At 39.7% G+C, this 12,994-nt stretch overlaps 1 protein-coding gene across 3 annotated transcripts in view; it reads right to left on the bottom strand.

Moving 5' to 3' along the window:
• DNAJC27 (DnaJ heat shock protein family (Hsp40) member C27) overlaps window positions 1-12,402 on the bottom strand; it is a 38,140-nt gene extending 25,738 nt beyond the window's left edge. The window contains exons 1-3 of one of the 3 annotated variants that reach the window (XM_049652456.1): window positions 12,121-12,402; window positions 6,624-6,706; window positions 2,502-2,571 (exon numbers count right to left, since the gene is read on the bottom strand). In XM_049652456.1, coding sequence (XP_049508413.1) covers window positions 2,502-2,571; window positions 6,624-6,706; window positions 12,121-12,207 — 240 coding nt within the window. In that variant the 5' untranslated portion in view covers window positions 12,208-12,402. The remainder of the gene's footprint in view (window positions 1-2,501; window positions 2,572-6,623; window positions 6,707-12,120) is intronic. The other 2 variants (XM_049652457.1, XM_049652455.1) reach the window with 2 other exon arrangements.
• Window positions 12,403-12,994: the final 592 nt, after the last annotated feature.

Here is a 12,994-nt window from a genome sequence, read left to right as displayed (position 1 = left end):
AAAAGATGCTCAACGTCGCTCCTCATCAGGGAAATACAAATCAAAACCACACTCAGATACCACCTCACGCCAGTCAGAGTGGCCAAAATGAACAAATCAGGAGACTATAGATGCTGGCGAGGATGTGGAGAAACGGGAACCCTCATGCACTGTTGGTGGGAATGCAAACTGGTGCAGCCGCTCTGGAAAATAGTGTGGAGGTTCCTCAAAAAATTAAAAATAGATCTACCCTAGGACCCAGCAATAGCACTGCTAGGAATTTACCCAAGGGATACAGGAGTGCTGATGCATAGGGGCACTTGTACCCCAATGTTTATAGCAGCACTTTCAACAATAGCCAAATTATGTAAAGAGCCTAAATGTCCATCAACTGATGAATGGATAAAGAAATTGTGGTTTATATACACAATGGAATACTACGTGGCAATAAGAAAGAATGAAATATAGCCTTTTGTAGCAACGTGGATGGAACTGGAGAATGTTATGCTAAGTGAAATAAGTCATACAGAGAAAGACGGATACCATATGTGTTCACTCTTATGTGGATCCTGAGAAACTTAACAGAAGACCATGGGGGAAGGGAAGGGAAAAAAAAAAGGTTAGAGAGGGAGGGAGCCAAAACATTAAGAGACTCTTAAAAACTGAGAACAAACTGAGGGTTGATGGGGGGTGGGAGGAGGGGAGGGTGGGTGATGGGTATTGAGGAGGGCACCTTTTGGGATGAGCACTGGGTGTTGTATGGAAACCAATTTGACAATAAGTTTCATATTAAATAAATAAACAAATAAATAATAAAATAAAATCCAATTTAATTACTTTCAGAAAAAAAAAAACACTATGGACAAATTGAATGGAATTCAAAAAGTGTTCGAGTAACCCATAGATGGCAGGGAACAGAAAACAGAGAACTGGAAAACAGAACAAACAGAAAATGAAAAATAAATGGCAGACTTGTACCCTAATATATTCATAATTACATTAAACGTAAGTGGTCTAAAGATTTCAATTAAAGGACAGAAATTGGCATAATAGATTGAAAAACATGACCCATGTCTACAAGACAGTTACTTCAAATACAATGATATAAGCAGACTGAAAGTAAAAAGATAGAAAAGGATATATCACGCAAACATTAAAGGAAAGCAAAAATTGGCTATATTAATATCAGATAAAGTAGACATCAGAGCAAAAATGATTACAGAGACAGAGGGGGCATTATATAAAAATAAAACTATATAATGAAGACATAGCAATCATAAATATGTATGTACCAAATAACAGAGTTGCAACACATATAAAGCAAATACGATAGAAGTGAAACAGACAAGTCCACAGTTATAGTTGGAGACTTTAATACCCCTCTCTCAGTAATCGATAGAACAACCAAACAAAAGATCAGCAAGAATATAAAAGAATTCAACAATACCACTGACCAACAAGACCTAATAAATATTTATAGAGCTCTCCATCCAACAATAGCAGAATACACATCTTTTCAAGTGCCCACGGAAGACCAAGATAGACCATACCCTGGGTCATGAAAAAAACCTCAACAAATTTAAAAGAAATCAAAATCATACAGTGTGTTCTCTGATCACAATGGACTCAAACCGGAAATTAATAACAGGAAGATAACCAAAAAATCTCTAACACTTGGAAACTAAACAACACACTTCTAAATAACCCATAGTTCAAACAGAAAGTCTCAAGAGAAATTAAAAAAAAAAACACATCGAATGAATAAGATGAAATATTAATGAAATTGAAAATACAACATATCAAAATGTGTGGGACACAGCTAAGCAGTGCTGAGAGGGGAACTGATAGCACCAAACACACACATCAAAAACGCAGAAAGTCTCAAATCAATAATCTAAGCTCCCACATAAAGAACCCAGAATAAGAGCAAAAGAAACACAAAGCAAGTAGAAGGAAGGAAATAATAAATAGCAGAAGTGAAATGGCCCAAACTAGAAAAGAACAGAGAGCCTCTTCAGGGAAAATCAATAACCCAAGGAAGGAAAAACAAAAGAGAATGGCCATGAGATTCACTTTGAGCCTACTCAGGACAAGAAGACAAAGTAAAGCAGGTGGGACTCTCTCCAGAGAGGTAACACATAAGGCTGCAGAGTGAACTGGAAAGCTCACTCTAGTACTGTGCTATGAAAGAAGTCGCATTGCTGAATTCTTAAGTCCAAGTATGAATATAATTATCCTGTCACATTCTGGGCTAAGGTACAAAGTTAAAAGCAACAGTCCTTTGAAAGTTAAAACGTGTTTGAAACATTAGCAATGAACTTTCCTACCACAGTTTGAGGGAATGGAACAAAAGACCAATAGGTTTCTATGAAGTTTAGGCTCAGAAAGGAAGCCACGAACACCAGCTAAATTCACCTAATTTTATACGTGATTTGAATATTGGTCGTTTCAGGTAACTCAGGATCTTTCCCTGAATCCACTGACAATACTGGATGTTGGTTTTCTCAAAAAGGCTTTCTTACCTCATAGAAGAAAGGATGGCCAGCCATATCAAAGATGTTGACTTTGATTTCTCGGTCTCTGACTTGTACCCTGAAATGTTCAAATGGAAACAATTCCAAAGAAGGTTATGGTTTCTGCGTTCTCATTAATATCATTTATGCCATTTATACATTTCAAAAAGGTATGTGTATGAAATGTAAGAGGCTTTCTTAGTGCCTTTTCTTGATTTCAGATAATCTTTACAACAGAAGCCAGCAACTTGGCAGATCATCTTGCCTCCTTATTTTAAAAACACTGAACCCACTCTTATGTGGATCCTGAGAAACTTAACAGAAACCCATGGGGGAGGGGAAGGAAAAAACAAAAAACAAAAAAGAGGTCAGAGTGGGAGAGAGCCAAAGCATAAGAGACTCTTAAAAACTAAGAACAAACTGAGGGCTGATGCGGGGTGGGAGGGAGGGGAGGGTGGGTGATGGGTATTGAGGAGGGCACCTTTTGGGATGAGCACTGGGTGTTGTATGGAAACCAATTTGACAATAAATTTCATATTAAAAAATAATAATCAATAAAAAAATAAAAATAAAGACACTGAACCCACCTATAATAAACACCCTCATTTACTTTCAGCTTATCTCAAGATATTTCAGGCCATACCCTTTTACTAACAAATGGTGGCTTTTACTGTGAGACTAAGAAAACTGATTTGGGACAAGTAGGAGTAAGAGGAAGGAAAACAAAATATTTTCTTTCACTTGGCAAGACATCTTAATTACTACCAGCTATGCTTGCTTACCATGCAGAACAATAATTAAGGTGTATTTTATTAACATCTGTGTGATCTTCTTGTGACCTTCATTGAGCAAGAGCTATAGTCAACTTGTTTTTCAAAAATTTTAAGGGTGCCCGTGTGGCTCAGTGGTTAAGCATCTGACTTTGGCTCAGGCCATGATCTCATGGTTCGTGAGTTTGAGCCCCACATCGAGTGAGCTAGAGCCCTGCTTCCCCGTTCTCTCTCTGTCTGCCCCTCGTTGGATTCTCTCTCCCTCTCTTTCTGCCCCTCACTCACTTGCACCCTCTCTCTTTAAAAAAAAATTAAAATAGAGAAAAGAACAAAAGGGGAAAGAACAACCATTCATATTAGAATTAAATGCTGCCAACATCATAGCATATTTGCCTCTTGTCCTTTTTATTTTTTTCAAGAAAAACCATTGTTGGAAAATAAATTAATGAAATATTGTAAGTATTTCAAACACTACAGAAATACAAAGATGAAAGTTCAAAATTTATCCCAAATCCTATCACCCAGCAAAAGCCTTCATCAATATAGATGAATGCCAAAGCAGCCTTCTTCTATACACAGACGTGACTGAGAAGCACAAGTGTTTTTATCAAAATGGGATTACACTATTTTAAAATAAAAAGTATAAAATTTACTTGTATTGAATTCAAAAAAAAAATTAATGTTTATTTATTACTTTGTATTGAATGTAACAAAAGGAAAAAGAAACTGAGGTGAAGTAGAATTATTGAACTTTAAATATGTTTTCTTCATCACAAGAAGTATTTCCTAAAAGACCCCTCTAAGTTAAGAATAGGGATTATTAACAGTAAGTTAACAGGTTAGAATCATGTTTTTCAGTGACATGTTTCAGTTTAGACAGCACTGACATGACTCCCTCTTACAGAATACAAGGACATCAGTACTTTCTCTCATCGGCCCTACACTACCTCTGGGTTTGTTTATTACACCACGTTTATTACACCCACCTTCTGTTCTGAAACCATAATGCCTACAGGTGTTTTATATTACTTGTAGACTTACATCGAGCTAACCATTAATCATCTTATTCCTGAACTCTCTACCATATTTCATCAATAACCAAGATGCACATCTGTTTTCATTTTAACATCTGTGAAATCAGGACCCACCTTATAAAAGAGAATGTGAGAACAGCAAAACAACACAAAATAACAGAGTCTGAGAGCCTTTGGAGAAGACCTGGTGTAACAACGTATATTAGAAAATTTGGCCTTAAAGAGATAGCAGCTGAGAATGGATAAAGTCAGGAATGCACAAATGTATTCACACTGAAACTCAAAGAAGTTATTTTAATTCAGATGCCAGACAGAGGAAATTAACCTGAAGAAAAATGGTAATTTGCTACCTCAAGGTCTTGCTTTCCTAGGTTGTGGCCTGCAGACCACCTGCATCATTATTATGAGAGGCCGTTAAAAATGCAGATTCCTGTGCCCACCTCACACCCAGCCAACCAGAATCTTGGTGGGCCCTAAGAATCTGCATTTTCACAAACTTTACAAGTAATTCTTCAATATGCTGGAATTTGAGCTTCACCATGTAGATAACAGGAGGGACGGAATGGGTACCTGTTATTTTGACTACCCACGAGTATAGCCCTTTCCTCTCCCAGTTGTGGTTCAGACGAGTTCTGCTATGTTCTTAGTGATCCCACTCTGTTGGCCACAGCCAAATGAGCTGGGGAAAGGCACCTGTCCCTACCTGAACAATCAAAACTTTCCCTAGGATTTTGAAATTTGTATATTAGCTTTGGTCCCTCTCTGGAGGTAAAATTTACAATGTGAGTCTGAGATCTGCTGGCAGCCATGCAGAGGAAGCTAAAAGCTGGAGAGAGACGTAGTAAATTATATAGCTATATTCTGTCCCTGGTTCCAGCCATCTCTAAGGCACAGCATCCTCATAACTGGATTATGTGAATTGATTAATATTCTTTATTATTGTTGTTGTTATTACCGTTATTATTTTTTCCTTGACTTGGTTTGAGTTAGGTTTCTGTCAGTTATATCCTCCTGATACACCATGGGACAAGCAGCTTTCCAAAAAAAATTTCAGCCAGAGAAAGAATAGTCTGTTGAATGAACCACTACAGTTCTATGGCGTAATATGGTGATTCTCATTTCTTAGATGAATAAATTAGCTACTTACATGAATTCAAAACAACACTGCCTTAAATAGGATATCCTGGCATATCACTGATGAAATCCTATGCCCTGAAGTATAGACAAACCTCACCGCTTTAGTCCACCTTCTTAAAAGCTGCCCTCACAGTCTAATCTTACAAACCCCCTCTTTAGATATATCTATCTCACCTAGTAGAGTTTTTGAGTATCTACTACATGCAAGCACTGTGCCAGGTACCTGGAAATGACTTATTCTAATAGCTCCTTCTTCATGGGGCTTATAATCTAGCAGGAGACATGAAACACATATAAATAATAATGACGTGTGGCAATTTAAAATAAGTACCATAAATAGCATACAGAAGTTTATTATTTCTGTCATTTGCAACTAAAGAGTCCTAACTGATAAAGAAGGTATTCCAAGGCCTTATGGGAACAGGAGCATTTTAACACGTCAAAGAGTCTGATGGAGGGATGAGGGGAAAGGATATTTCAGGTGGACAGAATGAATGAATAACTGCACTGAGCTAGGGAAATACAAGGGCAGCGGTGCAGTGTGGATGGAGGGTAAAGTGTGTAAAGGAAGGGAATAAGAGAGGAGGGGGCAGGTTAGGGCAGAACGGTGAGCACCTGAGATTTCACCTTCAGGGAGTGTGCAGTTTACCTTAACTCCACGCTTTGGTGGTATTATTTCCTGCTAATGTAAGCCTATCTCCTCAGGCTCAACCCACCCTTGATTCATCTCGAGATAAATCCCCACTTACTCCTAATTTTCCTTCTCCCAGATCATTTTTGCTAGATACCAATAGGTTATAAAGATCATAAACCAATAAAGGAAATCCTCTGATAGAAAATATTCGACATACTATTTAGACTTTGTGGAAAGAATACCTCAAAATGCTCTATAAACACACCTGCTAATAGGACGTGTTTATATAGAAACATGTTTCCTAAAAAGATACATCTGCTAGGTGGGCTTTTTGTTGACTTCGTCATTGTTGTAGACCCTATACCTATCCCTTGCGAAGGCAAGGCCTGGCAAAAAGAACATGCTCAGTGATGAACAATTGATATGATCACTACATATCCGTAAATGTCTCTTATTCCTATCTTTCCTTCTTCAGAATCTCTATTTCAAGATACATCATTTTAGAAAAATTCTCAAATCTATGTAATTTTCAAGCCCAAAGAAACAATGCACTTACTTTGTGACTCCATAGTCAATTCCAATTGTTGCAAGATATTTAGACACAAATCTTTTCTCACAGTAACGTTTTATGATACAGCTCTAAAAAACATAAAAATGCATTCTTTTAGTACATATACTCTGGAAACATACAAAATAAGCACAGTCCTTCATTACGGTTTCTTCATTCACCACAATGGGAAAGAAAGCATTTTCAAACAACTGAAACAAATGCTAAAAGTGAGAATTTTAAAGAAAAATTAAATATTCGTCCCTTAAAACCAAATATGTTTTCAGTTTAGTTCTCAGTCCTTGAGCTCTTTTGTTTAGAAGACTTACTCTTATGCTTTCAATGCCACCAAAATGTCTATGTTTAGCCTTGACCTTCTCAAAAGCAGATCGACATCTTCAAATACTATGGCTAGTTTGTACTGAGGTGTCCTGCTGTTCCCTCAAATTCAACATGTCCAAAAATGAACTAATCTTATACATAAAAACAGTTCATCCTGCTGACATCCTGGTTCTGTCAATAACACCACCATTTTCCCAACCACGGAGGATCAGAATCTTAAAGCCATGCTTGATTCTGAGCCTTTCTAAATCTTTTAAATGTTTCTTGCCTCTTTCTCCTCATTCCAATTCCCATTGACACCACTTTGGTTTAGATCCTCATCATCTACTCCTAGGCAATTGTAGGAAATTTTTATATTGGTCTTTCTGCCTTCCTTCCCTCCCAACCTCAGTCAATACTACACAGCACTGACATTACTTCACTTCCTTAACTCAAAACTCTTCAGTGGCTTCTCACTGCCAAGTTTGAAATCCAAATTCCTTTATCCTTTATTCAAGGTTCCCCATAATCTGGCCCTAATCTGTGTTCCTTGTCTAAACCTTTCTAATATATGCTTTCCATTTCTGCAAAACTCCCAGAGATCTGACTTCCTGACTTTCATCATTACTTTTTCCCTCTACTTGGAATGAGCTTTCTCCCTTCTTTACAAATCTTACTTATCTTTTAAGGCCCAGCCTACTGGAGCACCAGGTTGTAAGAGACCTTGCCTGCATCTGAACTCTTCTTGCACTTCACATACATGCTAATATAGACACACGTATTTTACACACACACACACACACACACACACACACACACACACCATCAGGCATACATTGCTTTGTATTGTCAATTATCATTTCACATGTGTATACTCCTCTTATCTCTTCAGCTAGAAAGTAAACTACTTGAGGACACACATCAGTATTTTACTTCTTTCTTTTGCTCAGTGCCAATGAAATTTGCTTGGTGCCAGTAATAACAACCCTTAGCACTCGTGAAACTTCTAATTTACTTGGGAGTGCTAGTAATGAAGTTTATTCTGCTCAAATCCTTCCCTGATGAACGTTAACCTAAATTAAACAGGACGGTCAATTTAAAAAGCAGTTAATAAGCTTATTGTGAACCGAAAGAAAAACTTCTTTGGAGTGACTACTGCTAACAGGCTACACTTTTAAAAGCATTTTACAGCTTGAGGGAAGCCTGGGTGGCTCAGTCGGTTGAGCGGCCGACTTCGGCTCAGGTCATGACCTCACTGAGGGTCTGTGAGTTCGAACCCCGCGTCGGGCTCTGTGCTGACAGCTTGGAGCCTGCTTTGGATTCTGTGTCTCCCTCTCTCTGCCCCTCCCCTGCTCATGCTCTGTCTCTCTCTGTCAAAAATAAATAAATATTTTTAAAAAATTTAAAAAAAAATAAAAGCATTTTACAGCTTGAAAGCATTTCACAAATGTTTTCTCTCACAATAGCCTATGAAAATGAATATGGCCTTTTTCTAAATGATTCATGAATTAAGGGGCCTGGCAGTTCTTTAACTCTAGTACACTGTTTAAACACTAGTTCTAAGAGGTTAACGAGACACACATTTAAGTAATTGTATTAATAACCACTCCCTATAACACAGAGACAGGGTCCTTAAGATCATATAAACCAAGTAACATAGAATTTTTTGCTTTCACTATTTTTCTTAAATATATTTTTAGGCACTTTTGCAGAACAACTATCTGAGAAGAAATACTCAAAATATGAAAAAGAGGAATGGGGTGGGGCAGTACAAAGAGGAGGGAATCCGCCTTAACAGATATTAAAATATAGTCTGAAACCAATCAAGACAGTATGATATTGGCATAATAGACAAATAGACAAATAGGTCAGTAGAACAGAACAGACAGCTCAGAAATAGATCCCATTCAAAGAAGAAATTTAAAAGGTGACAGGGGTGATATTTCAAATCAAGGGGAGGTATGCCTGAGCGGTTCAGTTGGTAGAACATCCAACTCTCGATTTCGGCTCAGGTCACGGTCCCAGTGTCCTAGGATCAAGCCCCACATCCAGCCCCATGCTGAGTGTGGAGCCTGGTTGGGATTCTCTCTCTCTCCTTCTGCCCCTCTCCCCTACTTGTGTGTGCGGTCTCTCTCTCTCTGTCTCTCTCTCTCTCAAATAAAAAAATAAAGTCAAGGGAAAAAGAATGATTTATTTAGTAAAATGCCACTTGCACAAGTTGGGCCCTTAACTTCTCTAAATACAAAAATAAATTCAGATGAACTTGTGATTTCAATATTTAAAAATGAAACAAAAATTTCAGAAAAAATGTGCAACATATGTACAACCTTAAGGAAACATTTTCAACCAAGAAAGGAAATACAAGAACCACAAAGAAAGGACAGGCACACTTGAATATATAGAAATAGTAATAATAATAGCAATTATATGGAGAAATATATGTAAAAATATTAAAAGGCAAATAACATACCCAGACAAATAGTCATTATTCATATGACCAGCAAAAAGTTACTATCTCTGATATCCCTGAACCAGAAAAATTGATAAGATACATCATCCAATAGAAAAATGGGTAGGGAGTATAAATTGGGCACTATCCAGAAGAGCAAATCCAAATATCCAGTAAGTATATGAAAAGGTGCTCACCTTCATCTGTAGTCCATGAAATGCAAATTAAAGTAATACTTCTCACTAACCAGACTGGGAGTCATTAAAAGAATGACGATACCTGTGTTGGCAGGACTACGGGAAATAGGGCAACTGCATACTGCTGGTACAATTTCTTGAAGAGCAATTGGCAATAGCTACTAAATAGCTACTCAGCATTCTACCCCTGGGAATCTGTCTATAGAAATTAGAGGACCAGTATTTAAGTGTGTGTGTTGTCAGCACAGAGTCCAACTCAGGGCTCAATCTCACAAACCGTGAGATCATGACCTGAGCCAAAATCAAGAGTTGGATACTTAACCGACTGAGCCACCCTTATGTTTTGAAGGAAAAAAAAAAAAAAAACCCTATTGTTATTTTAACTAGAACTGAATTGTAGGTTATTTTAAAGAACTGACATCTCTAAAATGTCGAGTGATCCTAATTAAGGGAAAAGTACATCTTTCCATTTGCCTGAGTAATTTTATGTCCCTTTGTAGAGTTTGACATTTTTCTTCATATAGGTCTTACCTGTTTGTTCTTAAGTTTAAACCTAGGCACTTTATTTTGGCTGTTATTGTAAATTAAAATAGTTTTTCAATTCAACATTAAAACATATAATTTGATGGGGAGCCTGGGTGGCTCAGTCGGTTGAGCGTCAGACTTCGGCTCAGATCATGATCTCGCGGTCTGTGAGTTCGAGCCCCACATCGGGCTCTGTGCTGACAGCTCAGAGCCTGGAGCTTGTTTCAGATTCTGTGTCTCCCTCTCTCTCTGCCTGCTTGCTTGCTTGCTCTTTCTCTCTCTCTCTCTCTCAGAAATAAAACATTAAAAAAGATTTTTTTTTAATTTTTTAATGTTTATTTTTGACAGAGAGAGAGAGAGACAGAGCATGAGGGGGGGAGGGGCAGAGAGAGAGGGAGACAGAATCTGAAGCAGGCTCCAGGCTCTGAGCTGTCAGCACAGAGCCCGATGCGGGGCTCGAACTCACAGACCGCGAGATCATGACCTGAGCCGAAGTCTGACGCTCAACCGACTGAGCCACCCAGGTGCCCCAAAAAAGATTTTAAAAAACATGTAATTTGATATAGGAAAGCTATTAATTTCTGTATATTAATTTTGCCTTATTGAATTTTCTTATTCTTTCTCAAAGCTTTTCAAGTTAATTTTCTTTGGGTTTCCAGATAAATAATCATATCATTAGCAAATAACAATAATTTTGCCTTCTCCTTTCCAGTTATTTTATACTTTATTTCTTTCTCTTGTCTAATCACATTGGCCAATAAATCTAGGGCAATGTTAAATAAATGTGATACTTGTCATTTTGGGGTATTTTTAATGTTGGACCATTTAGCATAGGAAAATTACAGAAATGATGCATGCTTACTTAGCCAGATTATTATTAAGCCTTTTAGAGGCTGTATTCTTTTATTTTTAATGCCTGGCACATAGTTGATGTTCAACAAATGTTAACTTTACAGTGACTGCTATGTTAATACTTACATACATATATGCAAATACATAAATAGCACAGGATAATGCTAAATGGAAAGAAAAGGCACTAATAAACATTTACTGAACATCAACTATGTGTAGGGCACTGGCCTAAACACTTCCATTAATGGCTCTTTTGGGATATAGATCCTACTGGAGTTGATTTTGACAGCATACAATGATAGAGAACTGCAGTAGACTGTGAGGACCCAAGTTCTAATCTGGTCTCTGCCATTGATTTGATGACCTTGGGAAGTTCTTAACCAACAGCTTCCACTTACCCAGAAGGGGAGAGGAGACAATTTAGGTGAAGAGGAGGCAGTTTAAAATTCACTTGGGGGACAGCCTCGGGTCTCTTTCTCATCCTCCTTCCACCCCCCTCCACACACACACTAGGGGAGAGCTTTATACCCAGTACATCCAGAAGAAAGGCAGTGGAACTACGGCTTTGGAGAGAATGAATATAATGAAACCACCAGAAATAAAAACAAAACCAACACACAAAACAAAATAATGCAGGCTCCTTGACATCCACTGCACTTCCCCCGTGAAAAATGTCAGTATCAGCTACGCTCTTGCAATGTAGATTCTGGGCTCCGTATCTGCAGAGCAACATTTTACAAGCTCCAATCCTCACATGCACCCCAGTAAGTTCCCTCAGGCTCCCAAGCACTGCTGGGGTAACTAAACTTTTATTCTCTTAAGGACCTCTTAAGTCCTGGACAGGTCACCTAGAACGAAGATAGGCAGACGATCTTACATAAGGACCTAGGCCCCTTTAATCTTTTTGGGATACATTCAAGGGCTAGCGGCCATATGAGACACCTTCTTATGGAGCGTGACGTCGGTGGAGGTGGGGGCAAACGAAAGGTCAAAAAGGTCACGAGAGTTTTCCTCACCCAGGCGCATCCCCTAGGAGGAGACCTGGGCCTGCTCAGGGGCGGGGAGGAGGCTGGGCCCCGGGCTGTTGAGTGGCCGCCCTCCCAGCCAATCGGCAGGTCGTCCCGCCGCGCTGAGGTCCCGCCCCTCCCAGCGCGGTACTCACTTTTCCCACCTCAGCGTTGCCCATGGAGATGACTTTGATGCGCAGGGACTTGCTGGGCTCCTTCCGCTTCGGCATGTTAGCCTCCATTGCCCTCGCTCTCTCGGGGCCACCCGCCTCGGTATCTCCTTGTTCACCAGGCTGGCCCGTCCCTCAGGCCTCCTCGTCCAATGGCGGAACCGCTGCTATCGTCACCGCCCCAGCTCCGCGGCTCGCCATCCCCGCCGCTGCCTAGCAGCGGGCGCGGGCGGTTGGGAGCTCTGGGAACAGGGGGTGGGAGAAGAGAGTCTCGCGATGCTAGAAAGGGGCGGTGTGACGTCATCACCGGGCTCTAGAGGCGAGGTTTTGATTACCTGTTCCCAGGAGTCGCGCCCACGCGCGGCGCCGAGTCCCTCCGCAGGAAGTCAGGCTGGGTTTACCCTGAGAGCGCGGTTGGTTTTCAGGGGCGCCAGGACAGCGGCATCTGTTAACGTTTGCAGCCGAGTGGTAGAAATGTATTGGCAGTTTGGGGCAGATCCTCGGGCTTGGAGTATTGAGAATGGTGGGTCCAGGCCCAGTCCCGCTAAAAATTCGAAGTAGACCATAGGGGTGTTATTTTCTGAATTCTTCCGTCCCGTATAAGCCCGTCTACTCTACTCGTCTCCCACCCCGTACTATGTTTCTCTTGCTCGGGCTCGTAGAGAGACAAGTCAGGAGCCGGGAGAAGTCGGGAAGTTGGGGCTCAGGTTTTGGAAGAGGGGCGTTAGGCAAAATCTGAAACCCGTTGCTATCGTAAAAAAAAAAAAAAAAAAAAAAGGTTGTCCATTTGGTAGTCTGGGTTTTATTTTAGTCATTGCTCTTTTATTCCAGAGTTCTCTGTCGGAAGAAAGCTCAAACA

This window comes from Panthera uncia, assembly GCF_023721935.1.
Source record: "Panthera uncia isolate 11264 chromosome A3 unlocalized genomic scaffold, Puncia_PCG_1.0 HiC_scaffold_12, whole genome shotgun sequence".
Classification (NCBI taxonomy): domain Eukaryota; kingdom Metazoa; phylum Chordata; class Mammalia; order Carnivora; family Felidae; genus Panthera; species Panthera uncia.
The sequence above is the reverse complement of the archived record's forward strand: the minus strand, read 5'-3'. Positions and strand labels throughout refer to the sequence as shown.